This window comes from Sebastes umbrosus, chromosome 19 (genome assembly GCF_015220745.1).
Source record: "Sebastes umbrosus isolate fSebUmb1 chromosome 19, fSebUmb1.pri, whole genome shotgun sequence".
Lineage (NCBI taxonomy): Eukaryota > Metazoa > Chordata > Actinopteri > Perciformes > Sebastidae > Sebastes > Sebastes umbrosus.
Window position 1 is genome coordinate 6,270,213 of NC_051287.1, and position 21,944 is coordinate 6,292,156.

The window sequence follows — 21,944 nt, forward strand, 5'->3', positions numbered from 1 at the left end:
ATGAGATCTATTTTTGATTTATTTTAAAGGTTACTTTGAATGATTAACTAAGGATAATGTAGAAAACAAACATTTAAAATTTGGGACGGTCCGCATTCATTTCGGTACTGGGAGGATGCTGAAAAATGTTAGTTTAGAGTCCTGGTTTTGACACCATAAAACAAGCATATGCACTTTAACTTGTCACTTTAAGGGTCGGAGCCATCTGGTTGCATTGTTGTATTTATTGTATGGTTGCTGTATTGTTATTGTGGTAGAGTGTGGCAGTGTGTTTTTGTTGTGGGTGCTATGTGATTGTATGTTTTGTTTTTCAGCACACCGAAAAACAAATTACTAACCAACTGCATTTGATATTTGGCAATAAATTATTGAATCTTGTAAAAATATGGAGCTACTTTCTTTTATTATTATTATTATTTTATTTACTTTATTTTATTTTATTTTATTTTATTTATTATTATTATTATTATTATTATTATTATTATTATTATTATTTTTAACTATAGCTATTTTATTTTATTTATATATTTTTGTGTATTTATTTATTTATTTTTGTACACTTGTTTTTTTGTTAGTTGAGTGCCCTCTGGGTATTGTCATGGGTGTGGGCTGAGGGGTGGGTGGGATATCTATCAGTCAAAACATGTTTGTGCAGTGGATTGTCAGAGTTGTATAAACAAAATTCAGAAATAAACTCTGTTTTAAAAAAAAAATATGGATCCATTCACAGTAACAGCTCAGTCAGAGAAGAACAGAGGCTTCATTCTGTATAATTTACTTTGTGAGTTTTAATATAGTGTTTACAGCAGAGAGACAGCAGTCCTCCCTGTCAACTGTCAGAACAGTCACTCTGTTATCTGACTTTAAAAAAAAAAAGAGGAGGAGAGTTCCTCAGCAGCTCACCCACTCATCTCTGCAGCATCTGTCACATGATATAACTCCCAGAAAATAACATTTCACAAGTTGCCTCAAGAAATCAGTCAAACAGGAAGTGAAGTGAATTTGCCCTTCAAAATAAAACGCTCATCTTACACAACTTCTACAACAGGCTCAAAACAGAGTTGCATTTCTGTCTGTCCTGGAAGAGAAGATGGAGATTTTTTAAATGTTTTAAATATTTTTTTATAGCATGAAATCCTGTTTCTGTGTTTCTGTCTGTTTCTAATGGTACGTGTCCACAGGGGCGTTTTTTTTTATCGCGAGGGATCGCCTCGCTTCCCAGCATTGGACGCTTGGACGCTTGAGCCGTTAGGATTACTGTCCATTTGTGATGTCACAAATATACAAAAATGTACATGGTTTTAAACATAAACATTCTAAATGTGTACCAGTTTATTTCCTGGTTGCAGTGTATGTAAATAACATCAGCTGACAGGAAGTAAACATGGACCCAAAGCTGTTGCCTAGCAACGCGATCCGTTGAAATGCACTAAAATGGAGCGTTTTCAGACAGGAGGGTAAATACAGGTATATTCAGGCAGACAGTATGAAGAAAATAAAGTTTTTTTTAAAAATATTACAGCATGTAAACATGTTCTAGAAGAAACACAAAATACAAGTATGAACCTGAAAATGAGTATAATATGGGACCTTTAATCCATTCATGAGTATTCTGTTGTCAGGAGAGGTCAAGAAGCCTTATAAGACTTATACAAAGGACCTCCCCCCCAACCCTAGGAGAAAAAAAAACAATAACACAAAAGGAAGAAAGATCTAAAGTAACATAATTTAAAATTACAACAAAAGTTAAACAACAAGAAGCACACAAAATGTGCGGAAAAAACAACCAAACAGTGGAAAACAACCCAATAAAAACAATGAAATACATACAAAGAACAGTACAGAAAAAAAGAAAATATATCTAAACATATCAAAAGATAATTAGACATCTTTAATTAAATGTGATGATAATTTCCTTTTAAAATGTTCTAAGGATAACGAGCTTTTGATAACATGTATTTTGGTGTTCCTATTTGTATTGCCATGTTTTGTTTTGTAAAAAGGCAGGTGAAGATGATTAACCTGTCTAGTATTATGTGAATGAATTTGAGAATTAGATTTAAAGAAGTTGCTAAACGATGAAGAACATACATTTATATATAAACACACATATCTGATGAATATTTATGTCATAAACTGAAAGAATATTCAGTTTCTTGAAGAGTGGAGCAGAAGCCTCCTTAGAGTTTGACAAAGTTGACAATTCTTATATGTAACTATTTCATAATCTACATTTTTTTTTTCCAGCACTGGAGATATTTGTATCCTCTTTTATTTTGAAGGCAACATTTCTCCTGTTCTGGTCATATGTTGTGTAACTTTACATCATTGTCTTACATCACTTACATCACTCGGTCAAACAGACAGTGTTTATCATGGTGTATAACACCTGGTGGTGCAACAACTAGAGTATGAAGTGAGCATCTCTGCTCTGAGTGTCTCCATCTCCACCTCCACCTCCACCTCCACCGGGTCCTCTCTCTGCCTCGCAGCCGCAGACATGCCTCTGTCTCTGGGCTGGCTCTCCGCTGTGGCCGCGGGTGTTTTCTCCGCTCATGTTCTGCAGAAACTCTGCTTCCCATACTTCTGGAGAGACTTCTTCTTCTTGCTCAAAGTGGTCTGGTACGGAGCGCATCTGGAGCTGAGCAACCTGACCTCCAGAGTGGTCACGGTTCTGGACCGGTTCGTCCAGCAGGCTCACCGCATCCCGGACAAACCTTTCGTTATCTACGACGGTGCGGTCCACACGTACCGGGACGTGGAGCGACGCAGCAACCGGCTGGCCAACGTGTTCCTGGAGAGAGTGAAGCTGAGGAGAGGAGACTGTGTGGCGCTGCTGATGAGCAACGAGCCCGACTTCCTGTGCGTCTGGTTCGGCTTGGTGAAGGTCGGCTGCTCGGTGGCTTTCCTCAACACCAACATCAAGTCCAAGTCTCTGCTGCACTGCTTCAACTGCTGTGGAGCCAAAACTCTCATTGTTGGAGCAGGTAAAAGCTCTCACCTGAACTTCTTTTTACATCTTCTTCTTCTTCTTTTCATTTTAATATTGCATGACACATATCATAATTTAATAAGGTAACACTTTATTTTACAGGTCCTCAAATGTCATGGTAATTAGGTGATAATTAGCAAGTAACCTATGGAATTACTGCCAAATTACCCTAATATTTACCTCAAAATGTACCAAAACTCTCATTGTTGGAGCAGGTAAAAACTCTCACCTGAACTTCTTTTCACTTCTTCTTGTTCTACTTTTCATTTTTAATATTGCATGACACATATCATAATTCAATAGGGTAACACTTAGGTGATAATTATGTGTCATACAATATTAAAGTGAAAAGAAGCTTGTATGGAGGACCAAAAGAGTCACGTCAATAGTAATAGAGCATTTAATTGATTAATAACAAATTGTACAAAAAAAATAGGCATTATAAAATGTGTAAATAAATAATATTTCATTTGTATATTCTTTTCATAATTATTATTATTATTATTATAAACATTAATTAATACTTATATTTCCCAAAAGCTGGTAATTTATTTTAATTAATTTCCTGTAAAATAATACAAAGTTAATTGATAGGCTTTATTTCCATGTCTGCTGGTAAATAGATAATAATTAGCAAGTAACCTATTTTAAATTTCTGACAAATTACCCCAATATTTACCTCAAAATGTACCAAAACTCTCATTGTTGGTGCAGGTAAAGCTCTCACCTTCACTTCTTTTCATTTTAATATTGCATGACACATATCATAATTTAATAGGGTAAAACTTTATTTTACAGGGTGATAATTAGGTGATAATTAGAAAAAAAATTGAAATTTCTTTGAAATTACTGCCAAATTTCCCTAATATTTACCTCAAAATGTATCAAAACTTACTGTATTATAAAAATTATTTAATAATTATAATTCCCAATAGCTGGTAATTTATTTAATGCATTTCTAGGAAAATAATTCAAAGTTAAGTGATAAAGAGATGATAATTAGCAAGTAACCTATTTGAAATTTTTTTGAAATTACTGCCAAATTACCCCAATATTTACCTCAAAATTTGTCGAAAATTACTTAATTTGGTATTTACTTAATTACTTAAAGTTAATTGACATGCTTTATTTCCATGTCTGCTGATAAATAGATAATAATTAGCAAATAACTTATTTGAAATTTCTTTAAAAAAAACTCCCTGAATCATTACGTTAGGTTATGGAGGACCACAAAAGTCACGTAAATAGTAATAGAACATTTAATTCATTAATAACTAATTGTACATCAAAATAGGCGTTAATAAATGTATTTACAAATTAATTAATTAATTAATTTATGAATAAATGGAATCAATTACAAAGTATTTCATTATTTGACATTTTAATGAGGCAATAAAAAGATGAATTATGAAAAGAATTTACAAATAAAATATTATTTATTTACAGCAATTGTGTAAACCCTCATCAAGCACATGAGACGCATTTTCACTCACACATACCGTATCGTCTTACCGAGGCATGCAAATCAAGAGACAAACAATTGCTAATCCCTTGAGGAAACAAGATGCCAAATTGAAGCAGCTGTTGATCGCTTGCATAAGTAAATACTCCTGTAAACAGTCTTGAATTACATAAACTGGGTATCACTGTAAAGCTGAGACTCTTGTGGATCCAATGAGCCCAACTGTATTCATGTGTGATGATGTTAGTCCCCATAGTAGCCATTTCATTGTAGTGAGACCCGTTTTTGATGCAAATGACCTGTGGTGACCTCTAGGATAATCACAGCCTCATGAAACTGTACAGCCACAAACTAGAGACCTAGAGCATTCAGAGGATGGATGGCTTTCCTAGCTAGATTGACAATAACGGGGTTTCTGAGTAGTTTACACAACATAAGTGCTCGCCATCCAATCGCCGACAAATGCAATTCTTGCAGAAATCTCAAAATGTCAAAAGTTTTTGATACCAAAAATCCAAGCATGGCTTTTTCTATGGTGTTCCTCGAGGTCTTGGTGTCTTAATGTGGTATTTTGAGGGATTGTTGATCATTTTTATCAAATTTCAAGGGGAAAAAAAATGGTTAAATTTAGCATCAAATCTGTGTAACAAATGGTATCAACCCAAAAATGGCTGCAACAACTTATGAGACATAATAAAGCATGGGGATGTAAATCATATACTTCTATCATAATGTTCTAGGCGCTTATACACTTTTACAATTAATTTTAAATAATTAATTAATTCATTCATGTTCCCAGCTTTCAGATGATGTACACCACTCCTATATGACATCTACTGTTGACCTGCTATCTCCCCCTAAAGACCCCCTGTACCCCCCTAAAAAAGACAAAAATGGGTCTATTGTGGGTCTCAGAGGGTTGAATAACATGTAGTTCAAAGATACAGTACACTCCTTGATTCTGTTATAATTCCCTATAGTGAACCCCGATTTCCAAATATCTGCTCAGGTCACTTGAGTTGTTTTCAAACTCAGCTGTGAACTGTGTGGAGTTCCAGTGAGAGACTTTAACGACGGCTGAACATTTCCAAACTTGCTAATATCCAAAACAAGTGCTGGGAGCACCCTGCTGTTTGTAATACTAATTTCTAATATTTCTTGTTTATTTTAATGACACAACAATATGAATATTGAATCATATTCAGCATCCACCCATGTTTCACTGGAAGAATCCTGTTTGTGCAGTTAATAGGATTCACCACGCTGTAGCCATGTGACAGGATGACGGATGATTGCCCAACCAAACAAGCATGATATTGGTCAGGGACGCTGTCCTCGCTGCAACCCCGGGGAGACAGGAGACGGATTCATGGAATAGCTAGAACAGTCCGACACTGACAAGAGTACATGTGGGGCCATACGCAAGCACCGTTCCCATAAGGGTCAACCGGATACTGTACTTACTAGCAAAGCCATTCATCTGTTTATGACAGAATCACTCTTTTACAGTATAGCTCTGACTGGCGTGCTGTCCAGAAATCTTTTTTAGAGCAATACCAGGAGGTACGCTCTCCGAACGGCCACGCCACGAACGGGCACTGCACTAGAAAAAATTCAAAGTATTCTTTTCATGAATTACAGCTTTGCTGTCTCCGTCTCCCAGATTTAGTGGAATGTCTGGACGGCATCCTACCCAGCCTGCTGGAGGACAACATCCAGGTGTGGTCCATGAAGAGCCAAAGCGAGCACACGCAGGTGCACACTCTGTTGGATAAGATCGATGCTGCGTCTGACAAGCCCGTACCAGCAGCGTTACGCGCCGCCACGTCCCTCAGATCCGCCACTCTTTACATCTTCACCTCTGGAACAACTGGTGAGTCTGAGGGTTTTTACTACAGCTCAGTGAGCAGTGACTATGTAAACATCAATAAAACAGAAATATTGCACATAAATTATGACATCAGCAAACATTCAAGGCAAACAGGCTTCTGCAGATTAGGTAGGTAGAACATTTTCCCTTAATTGTCAGTGTAAGTTTTTCCAAGAGCAAGAGAGTGTAATAGACCCTCGAGCCAGATCTGATTTCCAAAGCTTGGCTATGGTATGCGTTGCTTGTAGTAAACAAAAGACAGTCATTTTCTTATCTGTATTGCTCAGTTTGCAGAAAAAATTCCAAGGATACATAGTTTTTGGGACATACAGTCAACCTTACACCTGCAACATATGAATAAATATCCAAAACCTCTACCCAGAAAGCTTGGATAATTGGGCAGTCCCATAGGCAATGAAATAGTGTGCCCTTTGTTCCACATTTACTACACAAATCGTTGGGCTGCAGGGATTCAATTTATTTAACAGGATTGGTGTTATATACAGTTTCATTGGAGGAGTTTAAAACGTGTTTTTATGGATTGTGTTTGAGCATTTAGGCAGACCTCTCGCCAGTCCTCGACTGTAATCTCGTCGTTTAGGACCTCACACCGCATGCAAAAACGTCATCCTCAAATATGTCATGTTTATGGTGCTTGTAGTGCAAGTGTGTAAAGTTACTGTGTCTGATTACCACAGTGTTCTTGTGATATAGAGATAAATATTACCTTTAGACGGCTGTTAGTTATAATAAGAAATAGCCAATAGTTCTAATCACATAGGCTCTGCCCTCTACTGGACTCTATGGGTAATACTCTCCTCCAATCACAAGCACGCATTCACCCACTGAAAGCGTTATTTTTTACTAAATGATAACCTTTTTTCTTATTCAGAATACATTTACTATCATGAATGCCATGTAATTAACTAACTTTAGGCTGTTTCTTAGCAAAACAATCTGTCCATCCACCCAACTAACTGGTTTATAGCCACCTGTGTTTGCTGTTGTTGTGTTGGTAACGGGTCCCCAGAGGACTCCTCAAGCGTCTCCTGGGGACACTTATACGTCTCCCCTGAGTAAACCCTCCAGTGTTTGGGGGCTCTTTGTGTTTGGCTTAGTGCCAAGAACATGAACACAGCAGCCACTCTGCTTGTAAAGGGAAAATATGATGCTTATTTTTAGTATTGATTAACCTATTCGTTTTTTTTCTCCACTAATTGTTTAGTATATAAAATGTAAAAATAAATAAATAACAACACGTGTTGCTCACCAGGTGTTGGTCTGGTCAACCTGCCTTTTTTACCAATGAATGCTGGGATAGACTTTGTGACTCTGAACAAACAAGGGCATTCTGTAAATCTGTTTAACCTCAGGCCGACCATATTAGTGAGACTAGCTTATATTTCAATTTAAATGTGCATCAATGATTTATACAATACGGAAACATCTTCTCCTACATTTTCCATACTCTATTAATCTATGTTTATTTATTTTTGCACAAATTAAGACTGCACAAACATAACAAAAAAAAAATAATATACAGTGCAGGAAGAGGCAACAAAACCACTGGGCTTATCTGAAGCCTCCACCTAGAGACAAGATTAATACACAGAAATAATATAACTACATGATAATTAGTTTTATTTTTGCCATTTGCTATGTTTTGACATAGCGCCATTATTTGGAGATTTTAAGAAGTAAATTGAAATAGTTTGAAATTTTAACAGCCACTGAATACTTAATATTGAAATTTAAACACCACTGAGTTCATAGCATTGAAATATTTTACTTTGAAAACCATGTATCCGAATGTATTTGAAGACCTGAATTTGAATGCATTTGTTTCAATGTTCACAAATTTAAAGTTTCAGAATTTCCCAAAAAATACATTCACGTTGCTCAAATTCGATTTGGTTCGAAAAATTCAAGTCAAAAAAATGTCAAATAGCAACATCTGGGCTACCCAGGACCTTGCACGGATGGTGAGTGAAGGGTAACCCAGAGAGAGAGAGCGTTAGTGGCTCTTCTCATCCACAAAACTACTATAATATTAGTAGAATTACAATTGAATGCAGCATTGAATGATATGTTGTTCCACTGTCATGGAGGTTGCACATGGCTACGTCCTCCCTCCCCGTGCTAACATTCAACAGGGCAGAAAGTATGAAATGTTTATTTTGCGTTATCATGTAATCATGTCTTTTTCATGTTCACAGGGCTCCCGAAGGCTGCAGTGATCACTCACCTCCAGAGCTTGAAGGCAGCAGCAGGATTTTGGGTGTTTGGAGCGACTGAAAATGACGTGATGTACATCCCTCTGCCGCTCTACCACAGCGCAGCTTCCTTGATCGGTATCGGAGGAACCATAGAGCTGGGTAGGCCTTAAGAATATGACCAAATTAGATAGATAGATTAGATAGATACAACATAGCAGCAAAGCTCATGAATTATACAATTAGGGCTTATCAAGCAATGTCAAGAACGGCTTCCACACCTTTAAAAAGTTGATTTGTGAGTTACATTTGCTAAAACGAATCTGTTCCATCTTAGCGATGGAAAGCATTTGGGGACCATGTCGGATACAGAGAAGTAATTCTTTTGGCAAACTGGTATTCAGGACTGCAGACAGTGTCCACTGAGCACAATGTCTAGTGAGCACAGTGTAACTGCCAAACAATGTGAACCCTTTGAGGACCCGCTGTGTTTCACTTCAACTAGCGGGTTAATTGGAGGCTTTAGAGAAGAAAGTGGACACTAGGGACTATTATGGAGACTATTATTGTTTTTAGGTCATCGCTGCTGTGTTTCCCCTGTCCACTGTGTGAACCCTCATATTTGGGTTTAGATAGTCAAGTCAAGTCAAGTCAATCTATATGACAAAGATGAATACATATAATGTGAACATATGTGAGAAGGTGGATCCAGGAGGGTGTCAAGCAGCTTCCCGGCGTCGCTAAACAGATAGAGCCAGAGCAACACGACCTCCTCTCCACACCAAATAGATAGAGCCAGAGCAACACAACCTCCTCTCCACGGCAACTAGATAGAGCCATAGCAACACAACCTCCTCTCCACGCCAAATAGATAGAGCCATAGCAACACAACCTCCTCTCCACGCCAAATAGATAGAGCCAGAGCAACACGACCTCCTCTCCACGCCAAATAGATAGAGCCAGAGCAGCACAACCTCCTCTCCACGCCAAATAGATAGAGCCAGAGCCACACAACCTCCTCTCCACGCCAAACAGATAGAGCCAGAGCAACACGACCTCCTCTCCACGCCAAATAGATAGAGCCAGAGCAACACAACCTCCTCTCCACGCCAAATAGATAGAGCCAGAGCAGCACAACCTCCTCTCCATGCCAAATTGATAGAGCCAGAGCAACACGACCTCCTCCTAACATTGCAGTATGATGGAAACTGCTTGTTTCAGCAGTTGTTCCAGAATTAATACATATAATGTGAACATATGTGAGAAGGTGAATCCGGGAGGATGTCAAGCAGTTTCCTGCAACCCGACCTCATCTCCAAGCCAATTAGATGGAGCCAGGCAACACAACCTCCTCTCCACGCCTCCCAACATTGCAGTATGGTAGAAACAGCTTGTTTCAGCAGTAGATTCAGAATGAGCTATCCCATTGATGAATCCTTGGCTTCTGGATTCGATCCAACTGCTACCAAAGTTGACAGTTCAACATCCTTCCCTGGTAGAGATAAACATCCAGATAGGTTGTGCTAATAAACCTTGGTGAGGCCGGTGTCCTGACCGTTTTTAGATGTTGAAATGTATGTAGACACACGAGGTTAGCTGTTCTGTCATCAGACCAGAGCTACTCCTTCACGCCAACCTTCACCAGGGAAGTGATAGCTGCTGTAGTTTGGAAACGCAATTGAACTGGAGTTCAGAACTGCAGGTCTGAATCACTCTATCATAATACAGTTCTCCCGTGCCATGCCAATATTGTCTATAACCTAGACACAATTGTCAGGACGAAGATGTGTGTGTCATGGAATAACCCAAGCCTATCCTTTAAAGAGCTGGCATGTTTGGTACCAATGGCCAAGACCTTAATACCCGGGACTTGTCTAAAGATACATGTACTGTTGTATACAAAATACAAGTTAGTTAACAAACTAGCTAACAAATTAGGTAGCAATTTCCGCCTCCAAATGCAAGACTCTGTTTCTTCTCACCAGGTATGTGCTGTAGGTTACGTCCCTAAAAAACCTGTAGCTATGCCAGTCTACACTATAGCTTTGATGATGATAGAGCACAGGTCACAGTGTTATGTTGTAATGTTGGAGACGAAGGATGCCCTCATAAGACTGAGATGAGCTTGTAGGACTGAAAGCAAACAAAAATGCCATCAAGCTGTCGTTGACCCTTTACCACAAGATAACATTGGCAGACATTACGTCATTTATTTGTAATAGATTAGTTTAGTGGACCAAAGAGAACACTTAATGTACACTTTGTACCTTTTGAAAAGACGTCAATAAGGCACCGTGATCTGTTTGACGTACGTCTGTTTGTGCTACGAGCGCAAAGACTAATGTTTGAACTCTGTTTGTGGAGTTCATCCATTCAGGAAGGTCAGTGAATGGGTTGTATCTCAGGTGACATTATGTTGGCTTGCAGTTCTTTAGACTGAAACCATTTGGCTTAGTGTGTTATTTTCCACATTTTTGCGTGTTTAACACTGTAAGGGAACACTTCAATTTACAGGTCCGCAAATTTCATGGTAAGTAGGTGATAATTAGCAAGTATATATTTGAAATTTCTTTGGAATTACTGCCAAATTACCCCAATATCTTTATTATAAACATGATTTAATAATTATATGCTAAAATAGCATATCAAATGGAAATGTATTAAATAATGACCAACTATTTATTACTGTTTTTTGGGGAAATAGTGGAATTTTAATTATTAAATAATGTTTATAATAGATATAAAATAATAATAATAAAAGTCCAGAGTCAAGTCCAAAGTCAAGACAGCTACACAAAATAATTTTTTATAAATTTTTAGGTAAATATTGGGGTAATTCCAAAGCAATTTCAAATAGGTTACTTTCTAATTATTACCTAATTACCATGAAATTTGTGGACCTGTAAAATGAAGTGTTACCGAGATTTACACAGTGCATGGACTTGCACAGTAACACCATGCTCTACAGCACCACTTGTTCAAGATACCTCTGTCATCAAAATATTTTAATTGTAATTTAATTGTATATGGAAATTCAAATGTGTATAAATGTGTTTTAAGTTTCATATTTACATTCTTAAACATATGAAGTAGATATAACTTATATTGATATAGGAGAATATGTATAATTATGTCCTTTTAAAAGGGGAATTTAATGACATAGTTGTCCGTTTCTGTCACAGGTGCGACCTGCGTCTTGAAAAAAAAGTTCTCAGCCTCCCAGTTCTGGAACGACTGTAGAAAACACAACGTTACGGTTTTCCAGTATATCGGTGAACTCTGCCGATATCTCTGCAACCAGCCTAAGGTAACCTTCTGTTTGGCATTCAGCTCTGAGTGTTAAAGGTCTTGTGTTTGTAGTATTTGGCAGCATCTAGCAGTGAGGTTGCAGATTGTGTGCCAAGCGTGTAGGAGAGCTATGGTGGCTGACGCAAATGGCCCTATTTAGAGCCATGGTGTTTTGGTTTGTCGATTCAGTGTGGGGTGACCAGGCAGGCACGTCCCTATTGGCCGGCTACGTTTAAAAAAAATCAATGTGCGAATGCGTGCATATGGTATTATGGTAGTATAACCCAAAGAGTCCCGTAGATGGCTCTGCCTGTGCTCATAGAACTAGGGTTACGATATCGTAACCTAAAGGACACGCTCAGTATGTAGATATAAACGGCTCATTCTAGGGTAACGAAAACACAACTACTCTTATTTTCAGGTGGTTAAACACTATAGAACAAATTGTAAATTCCTTTGTTTTCAGAATAATTATTTCTGTGTTATTGTTGAATGTGAATTTGAAGTTTAAAAGGAAGTGCTTTGCCTTGATTCTGATGGACTTACACTCAAACCATCGATCTTCAAAGTACTTTAAAGCTTTCTTCAATCCTATACTTTCTATTCTATACTTGCTGTTAATATCTCAACATGACTTGCCATCATGTTATTCACATTTACCTTGTTATCTACACACCAGGATACAAAACAGGTCCAGATAGTCAACATACGTTGCCACTTCATGGATGGCGGAGCGAGTAAATTAGAGTAGAGCAACGGAAAAAAAGCATCAATGCTTCATACAGTAGGCAGAGTCCTTCATAATCACTGCTACTTGTGAATCATTCAAGCAAAGTTGTGCTCAACTGTGGCAGAAAGACAAGCAGGCCTTTGTTTTATGATGTTTGCGTCCTCCCATGGGGAACACGTAGACATGCACGCAAACACACAGTGCGAGGGGAAGAGCTCATCCCTTCTTGAGGCCGGACTCAAAGTCCTCTTTGTCCACTTTCCCTCTCTGTTATTTGGCTTTGTGGGCGGAAGGCTGGCCTCGACACTGTCACACCACTCACTACTGATTGGCAAATTAAAGAGGCGAACACGTACAGCGCATAAGCACCTTTTTCATGAGGTCAATGTGTGCACACAAGGGTGAGTACCAATTACTGCTTGTGTGCTGTCATTATGCACAGTGACCGACCAAATGAGCAAACATGACAAATACCAGAGCACTCATCACAGAGGACACAAACACACCCGGCAAGCAGACGTTTGTCCAAAGGTGTTTTTATTTGATCAGGAGTGCAGGACTGTTGATTGTACAGTTGTACCCGTAGAGGGTTCCGCCTGTGCTTATAGAACTAGGGTTACAATATCGTAACCTTCCTTCTTCTTCTTCTGTTATAATGCTGACAGAGTAGTTGCTCAAAGTGTGTCAATTTAATTGCAAATTTGTTCTGTAATGTGCAACCAAAATACCACTAACAGGATTTCTATAGGGGCCCTGGGGCATTCTAGTCTACATTTTCTAAACAAACTGCAAGTAAATGCATTGCAGTGTATTTCTTTGTTTGTGACACAAACATTTGCTTTTCTCGAGAGCTGCAGTTTGAAAGCTTGTTGCATGACTGACCTTTGTCTATGTATTCCGTTGTGTCAGCTCAATGACAACATGTGTTTACTTGAGAAATTATCAGTTGACTATTTTGCTAACGTCATCACGTCCTTCTCCCTCCGTCAGAGAGAGGAGGATAAAGTTCACAAGGTGCGGATGGGAGTCGGGAACGGACTGCGGCAGGACGTCTGGCGGGAGTTCCAGAATCGCTTTGGAGACGTTAAGATGCGCGAGGTGTACGGCTCCACTGAAGGAAACCTGTGTTTCATGAACCACATCGGCAAGATTGGAACTGTGGGACGCTCCAATTTCTTCTACAGGGTGAGTACTCGGTAACCTGAAGGTGTGAGGTCTGCAAGATGTGAAGAGGGGATGAATTCCACACAACCTTATTGTCAATCTACCTAGGGAAGCCATCCATCCTCTGAATGCCAGAGGTCTCGGGTCCCGAGTTTGTGGCTGTAAAGTTTAAAAAAATGGTCTCACTACAATGAAATGGCTCCTATGAGGACCAACATTATCACACATGAATACAGTTGGGCTCATTGGATCCACAAGAGTCTCAGCTTTACAGTGATACACAATTTATGTAATTCAAAGACTGTTTAGGGACCCCAGTATGCAGAAATATTCAAACAATTATTAACACATTTATACCGCATTCAGAAAACTTAGGTTGAGGTCAGAGTTCAAGGGACCCCTTTGAAAATGGCCATGCCAGTTTTTCCTTGCCAAAATTTAGCCCAAATCTGGAGCGTTATTTAACCTCCTTCCTCCCAATATAGCTCTAAAACTGAACCTGCTACAGTCTCAGACAGACAGCAAAGTCGATCAGGATTGCGGAGTCTCAGAGGGTTAAAGCTATTATATGCGTCACTGACCTTAAAGTGTACAATAAGGATAAATAACTGCAGCAACCAGTGATTTGATGTCATGCATTAATCCAGAATTATATTAATTTCTAAGTTACTCAGTACCACTAAAAGCACACTTTTTCAGCTGCCAGCAGGTGAGGATTTATCAAGTCAATTTATTTACTATATAGCACAATTCATACACATCAGCAATTCAAAGTGCTTTACAGGTGACCAGATAAAAGAATCCCCGTCACTTCAATGCGTTATGTAAATCTACTTTCAAACGTGATGGCAACCCAGGTGTATGGCTGTGTTGAAGAGGTGTGTCCACTCTCCAGGCATTATTGCTAATTGGGCACATCTTACGGTAGAGGCAGTGTGCTAGACCACCACTGTGAAGTTGACCACTAACCTTGTGCACCTGGTTAGCTGAGTAAACTGGAGTGAGTGGTGGGAGGAGGGGTAAGCAGCTTAGAGGAGATCTGCCAGGTCATGTATTATCCAGGATGTAACAAATGTCTTCCATTATAGGGATCGGTAAGAGGTCAACGGGTTCGACATGGCGTGGACACCGTATCATGAATACTTGTGGTAGTCCTATATAACAATACACGAGAGGTGTTCATACACCTTACAATATAATGAAATACATTACAATATTGTGTATTTTATTATATCTTTATGTTTTATTACAGATGATTGTGAAGTTATTATTTTGTCATGCATAGAAATGCGCCCAGCCTGCATGGGTTTATATCAATAAATATAATATAAACCAGATACAGAATATAATGCACACATTCCACAGTCCAGAATTTTTTTTTTTTTCAGACCATATCTTCAACAAAATCCATGATTATAAAGCTATATAGTTGTAACCTGCGAGAGTAATCCAAGTGAAGACAAATTAAATTGTCCACGTTGTCCTCTTTTCTCCGCTTTTGAGTTAGCAAACTTAAAAACATCACAAATGAACAACAAATCCTATTTTTGTGGGATTGTTGCTTCAGCATACTACTACTGCTGCTGCTGCTGCTGCTGCTGCTGCTACTACTATTACTTCTAATATTGCTCCTGCTGCTGCTCCTTTTGCTACTACTACTGCTGCTGCTGCTACTACTACTACTACTACTGCTGTTGCTGCTGCTGCTGCTACTACTACTATTACTTATAATATTGCTCCTGCTGCTGCTCCTACTGCTACTACTACTACTACTACTACAACTGCTGCTGCTGCTGCTGCTGCTGCTGCTGCTGCTGCTCCTTCTGCTACTACTACTACTACTACTACTACTACTACTACTACTGCTGCTGCTGCTGCTGCTGCTGCTATTACTACTATTACTTATAATATTGCTCCTTCTGCTGCTACTACTACTACTACTATTACTACTACTACTACTGCTGCTGCTGCTGCTACTACTACTATTACTTATAATATTGCTCCTGCTGCTGCTCCTTCTGCTGCTACTACTACTACTACTATTACTACTACTACTACTGCTGTTGCTGCTGCTGCTGCTGCTATTACTACTATTACTTATAATATTGCTCCTGCTGCTGCTCCTACTGCTACTACTACTACTACTACTACTACTGCACTATAACCCTCTGTCTAATGACTTATAATTCGTCCAAAATACTACTTTCTGTCTACGTACTTACAATTCTAAAAGTTTATTCCAGCCAAATACTACTTTCTGTTTAACGACTCACAGTTTTAAAGGTTCACTCCATCCAAAAACTATTTTCTGTCTTAACGAGTTAATTAATTTCAACTTCCACTTTTGACAGTACTACAGTTTAGCTTCCTGCTTTCCTAGCAGTGTATTTAAGCTCTTAGCTTTTTTTGGGGTCATGCAGTTCAGCTTTCAACTCAAGTTCTACAATTCATTTCCGTATTTTCAGCAACGCTTTGCAATTAATTGCCAGCATTTCCATGCATCTTCAGCAGGAAATGCATTTTCTAGTTCTAGTTTTGATCATCCGTATCTCATCATATTGTTTTATGCACAATACAGAAAGAAAAAGAAACTGTGACTAACTTTTATGCCAAAATCATACAGTACATCTCATATCAGCTCATTTATATTTTATTAATATAACACAATATGATGTTCTACAACGCATCATGGTCAAGTTTATTTTGTCCATTTGGGGCTCAATATAACAGTAATTTATTATAATTACAATAAATTGTAGTACAATAGTCAGGTGTGTTTATGATATCTTGTGGTTGACAAAATAATAGAAACACCAGCCAGGGCATTAACGATGTTGCTGCTGAAACTTGGAAAGAGGTAGGATAAAGAATGTCAACCTGAATTATTAGTTGTAGTGATTACGGAGGATGACCAGTGAAGTGGCTTTCCTGTGGATGAGGGAGGTATTAGCCTCATTAATGCTCGTCTGTGGAGCAGATAATCAGTTACAACAGAGTTACAACATGTATTTAGCTCTAATCTCTGACCGCCGCTATTTTTAGAGCCGTCTCGCCCCGTTATAAAAGTTCTAAAAATAAATATCCTAATCCTCAGTTCTGTAACATGTAGTAAAATGTTATTCTTAGACCCGAGGAAAGCCTGTAAATACTAGGGATGCACCGATCCAACTTTTTCAGTCCTGATACCGATAGCGATATCTTGGCTTGAACATTATATTTTTCTCTTACTCTACATTTCTCTTATTTTTTTTTGTGTAGCTCCTGTTCAAGTATGATCTGATAAAGTACGACATGGAGAAAGATGAACTAGTGAAAGATGTGCATGGTTTCTGTCAGCGAGTGGAAAAAGGTAAGAGTGCAATTGTCTTTTTAGAATTTTTTTTCTTTGAAAGTTGACTTCACCTGAAAAGTGTTTTGTTTTGATTTTAAACTTTCTGTCCCATTTTTTTCTTCTTAGGTGAGACGGGGCTTTTACTGTCCAAGGTGAGCGCCACCAGTCCGTTCTTTGGCTACGCCGGAAGCAAGCAGCTGACTGAAAAGAAGCTAATTCGAAATGTGTTCGTGAAGGAAGACGCCTACTTTAACACGGGCGACCTCATGTCTGAAGACCAGGACGGCTTCATCTATTTCAGAGACAGAGTGGGAGACACCTTCAGGTACAGTTGGATAAGATGTACGAACTACGGATGCACAGATCCGACTTTTTCAGTCCCGATACCGATAGCGATACCTTGGCTTTTGGTATCTGCCGATACCGAGTATCGATCCGTTACCAGTGTTTAATCAATAAGCTGTATGCTGGGATCATTCTTTTATGTGTAAGGCAACATCAGGCTTGACTTAAACGTTGTTTTCTTAACTTTTTAAAACAAAATTAAAAAAATAAATACACAGATATATTTTATTAAATTGTTATTTATTATTAAAATAATAAATCGTACACCAATAACTTGGCAAAAAACTCTTTAAAATTAACAGGAATAACAATTCAAGTGTTTTAATGCAGCAACATATTGGTCAAAACTTAAACAGGAATTAAAATTCCACTATATAATATATATAGTATATAAACATAGAATTGAATTTAATAGATCGGCCACTTTGTCAACAATATCCGATCCAGCTATTTGAGTCAGCTATTTGCGTCAGTATCGGCCTGATATCATATGCATAACTTGATGCATCCCTAGTACGAACCATACACTACAACCTTTAAAGAATGATGTCATCAGACTTGAAGACCACACATGTATAACAGAAAGTCTGCAATAGAAACCAGAGGTGGGGAGTTGAAAGATGTGTCCGTGTACGTCCACTAAAAGTGCTCGTTTTTGCCACTGATAAGTTCAGATTGTTAATAGAAGTGTCGTATTGTAAGAGACACAAAAACAGGTGAAAATAGGATGCAGGTTGGTCCATAACTTAGTGAACATGACGAGTAAAGGCAGTGCGTCGGGTCAGCCAGATGTTCTCCAAATAGTTTTTACGGTCATACCATAGACTGTATATGTAGAGTTTATGGTTCATTCGGCTTGCGGGGTGCAAAAACACTGAGGCGCTGCGCAGGCAGGGAACCCCTGTAGGCCTGAGAGGGTCAGGAAGTATCCATGGATATATTACTGAGATTGGTACCTTTGGACTAATGTTTACTGGGTTGGAGTGAAGGCTTCTTTTGTTGCAGTGCTGCCATCTACTGGAGAGCGCTGGCTCTTCCATACACTTGTGAATTTTCTGTGAGACACAAAAGTCTCAAAAGGATCCACAGGAATCCATTGAGATTCACAAATACATTTCCTTTTTAAAATGCTAAATGTTTTATATTCAGGACACATGTAAACAACCAAAGAAACAACACCTGCAGTGTTAATCATCATCTTGTTCCCCTGATTTCAGGTGGAAGGGTGAAAACGTAGCAACGACGGAGGTAACGGAGATTCTCGGGCAGGTGGATTTTATCCAAGAAGTCAATGTGTATGGGGTGGAAATACCAGGTATGTTTACATGTCTACCTCTGCTCTCCAAATACTGCTCATCTCCATAAGCAACACAATTACAAAGCATTTAAGTGTTTTCAGAATAATGCAACGTGTACTAACTTTATTATTGCAATAATTTCCAGCTAAGTGAGCCATGCTATTTCAAGTATTATTCCTGATAATGAACAACACTGAGCTGGAGAGTGATGACACTGAACCATGTTGTCCACAGGGTTCGAGGGCAGAGCAGGTATGGCTGCCATGATTGTGAGACCAGAACTCACATTCGATGGGAAGAAACTGTTTGAGCATGTGATGAAGGAAATCCCAGCGTACGCTCGTCCACTCTTCATAAGGCTTCAGGTAACGAGCAGAGACTAATTACTGTGTCTGCATTATGTTGATGAGTGTTCAGTTAACAGTTGAAAAGAGGGATTATTTGACATCACTGAACACAGGCAGGCCTGGCATTCGGATGAGGTCAAAGGGTACAGATGACCCCGGTCCTGCAGCCTCATTAGCTAAAATGCCTTGCCAAAAATCAGGGGCTCAAAAAAGAAAAAATACAGGGTAAAGAAGTGAAAGGAGCAAAGAGGCAGTAGCCCAATTTTTGGACAAAAGAAAAGTGTGAAGAGGTACCAGGTATGTGTCTTTACAATGGGGAAAAAAACATGTTCAAACTTCCATTTGCTTTTTTTTTTTGCCCTTTTCTTAACTTTGACACTCGATATTTTATTACTATGGGGACTAACATCATCACACATGAATACAGTTGGGTTCATTGGATCCACAAGAGTCTCAGCTTTACAGTGACACCCAATTTATTTAATTCAAGACTGTTAAGGGACCCCAGTATGCAGAAATATTCTAACACACCATTTTAGAATAAGAGAAAATATCACATTTATACTGCATGAAAAAAACTGCATGTGATTATCATAAAGTGGGCATGTCTGTAAAGGGGAGACTCATGGGTACCCATAGAACCCATTTTCATTCACATATCTAGAGGTCAGAGGTCAAGGGACCCCTTTGAAAATGGCCATGTCGGTTTTTCCTCGCTAAAATTTAGCCCAACTTTGGAGCGTTATTTAACCTCCTTCAGGACATGGTTGATACCAATGGATTCCTTAAGTTTTCTAGTTTCATGTGATATTTGTGTCTTCACTCTAGCCCTAAAACTGAACCTACTAAAGCCAGTTGGGATTGCGGGTCTCAGAGGTTTAATGAATTAACTTCCAATAACCCGATGTTTTCAAATGTTAACCAAAAGTCTATTGTTAAAAAAATATTCTAGAAAACTAACCAATTATCAGAATTAGTGGTGATCAGCTGTTGTTTTTTCCCCTTCAGGAGTTCATGGAAATGACGAGCACCTTCAAGCAGCAGAAGTTCCAGCTGGTCCAGAGCGGCTTCAACCCTTTAACAATCTCTGATCTCCTCTACGTGTTGGACTACCAGCAGCAGAACTACATTCCTCTAACAGACAGTATCTACCAGAGCATCCTCGCCGGAGATCGTAAGCTATAGAACTCTCAACGGATGTGGTGACGCAGCTCGGAGCAATGAGCAAAGAGGGATAGAAATGAGCTCTTGCCAGTGAGTCTACAATCATGTTCGATGATTCACTGAGGTCGTCTAGTTAGTGAATAAGAGGATCGTGAGTTGATCGTATGTGCGTGACCAGTTCACAAAACATTGGATAAATAATATGAACCTGAACGTATCACTGTGAAACAACAACCCGCACCCTCGACTGAAACAATGTGTTCGTTACTGTAACCAGAAAGCCCTTCATTTATCCATCCATTTGATGAAAACACCGTAAATAAAAGCCCGTAATAAATTAATTCAGTAGATTTTAATGGGCTTTTCTCTTCATTAATAGTATGTTTAAGGTGTTTTTAAGGTTGGTTTACGTTCTAAAATATTTTCAGATGCAAATGAAGGATTCTTCTTCAGTATTTAATAGGTTTACTCAGATTTATGGATACATTAATAATGTTAAATGAATGAACTGTAATATATGAAGTGGTTTTTAATGGTCTTTTTGCATGGATTAAGAGGGTAAACTGACAATTGATAGTCCCCTTAAAATGCCTTAATTACATTCAGTGCTAAAGGATAAATTAATGGGGTATAAAATATTATAGTGTATTGAAAAAGAAGATTCACAGATGTGGTTTGGAACTTACAAACAAAAATAAATGGTTCACAGATAGCAATTTTTCTGACACCTGTCGAACTGCTTAAAATGTCTTTGTGAATTTTTTCAAACAAGATCAACAAATTTATATATATATATTTTATGTGGACCAATCACGGCGCACATTGTATGTGTTTGTTCAATTCATATTATTTATGAAACAAAAATAATTGTAGATTGTCTTGGTGGAGAGGGATTTTGAATATGAAAAGACCAAAAGTGCCCAGATGTTTAGCCTATCAAATGTTTTTTTTTCAATTCTGTGAAAGTTCTGATTCCGTGATTTATTTATTTTAATTTCTATTCCTTTTTTGTCTTTTTATTATTAATTCACATGTGTTGATAAATTGTATTTATAGACATGTTTCATGCTCGGGGAACTTTCCTGGGTCACATGTTTACTAAGAAGTCCACTAACGTAAAAGGTCTTAACTGAACCTTTACAATATGTGCAGGGGATTAGAAACATCAACCACAATAAGCTTGTTTTTTTTTCCACCAACTTCAGAGTGTCTAAGTGATTTATATCAACAGCTAATTTCAGTATATTAGCACAGTTATATGACTATAACTGAGATGAAAGACAATATTTGTAATATTCTAGAAAATAAACACTTAACAGTGACTGAATGAATGAATGAACTTTATTTATATAGCACCTTTCATGCACAGAATGGTTTATTTCACAACAATGATCCGCTCGCTGTACATTATCCCGCTTATTACACGCTTACTTAAAGGTCCAATATTGTAAAAAAGTGAGATTTTCATGTTTTTTTTATTATAAAGCAGGTTTAAGTTCTATATAAATACTGTGAAAGTATTGAAACGCTCAATCCACAGAGAAATACACACAGCCCGTATTCAGAAACTCTGCATTTTGAAACAAGCCGTCAGGATTTCTGTCCATTTGTGATGTCACAAATATACAATATTTAGACCATTTCAAAGTTTTTTAAACGTAAACATTCTAAATGCGTCCCAGTTTATTTCCTGTTGCATTGTATGTGAATAACATCAGCTGACAGGAAGTAAACATGGAT

At 38.3% G+C, this 21,944-nt stretch overlaps 1 protein-coding gene across 1 annotated transcript; it reads left to right on the plus strand.

The window, feature by feature from the left end:
• Positions 1 to 2,356: 2,356 nt before the first annotated feature.
• On the plus strand, positions 2,357 to 21,531 carry slc27a6 (solute carrier family 27 member 6). Its single transcript, XM_037752763.1, has 10 exons — positions 2,357 to 2,987; positions 6,118 to 6,327; positions 8,541 to 8,699; positions 11,720 to 11,844; positions 13,546 to 13,740; positions 16,978 to 17,068; positions 17,177 to 17,375; positions 18,613 to 18,710; positions 18,928 to 19,058; positions 20,049 to 21,531. Exons 1-10 carry the CDS (start codon positions 2,501 to 2,503, stop codon positions 20,223 to 20,225), a joined length of 1,872 nt encoding a protein of 623 aa, XP_037608691.1. The 5' UTR covers positions 2,357 to 2,500; the 3' UTR covers positions 20,226 to 21,531.
• The last annotated feature ends 413 nt before the right edge of the window (positions 21,532 to 21,944 follow it).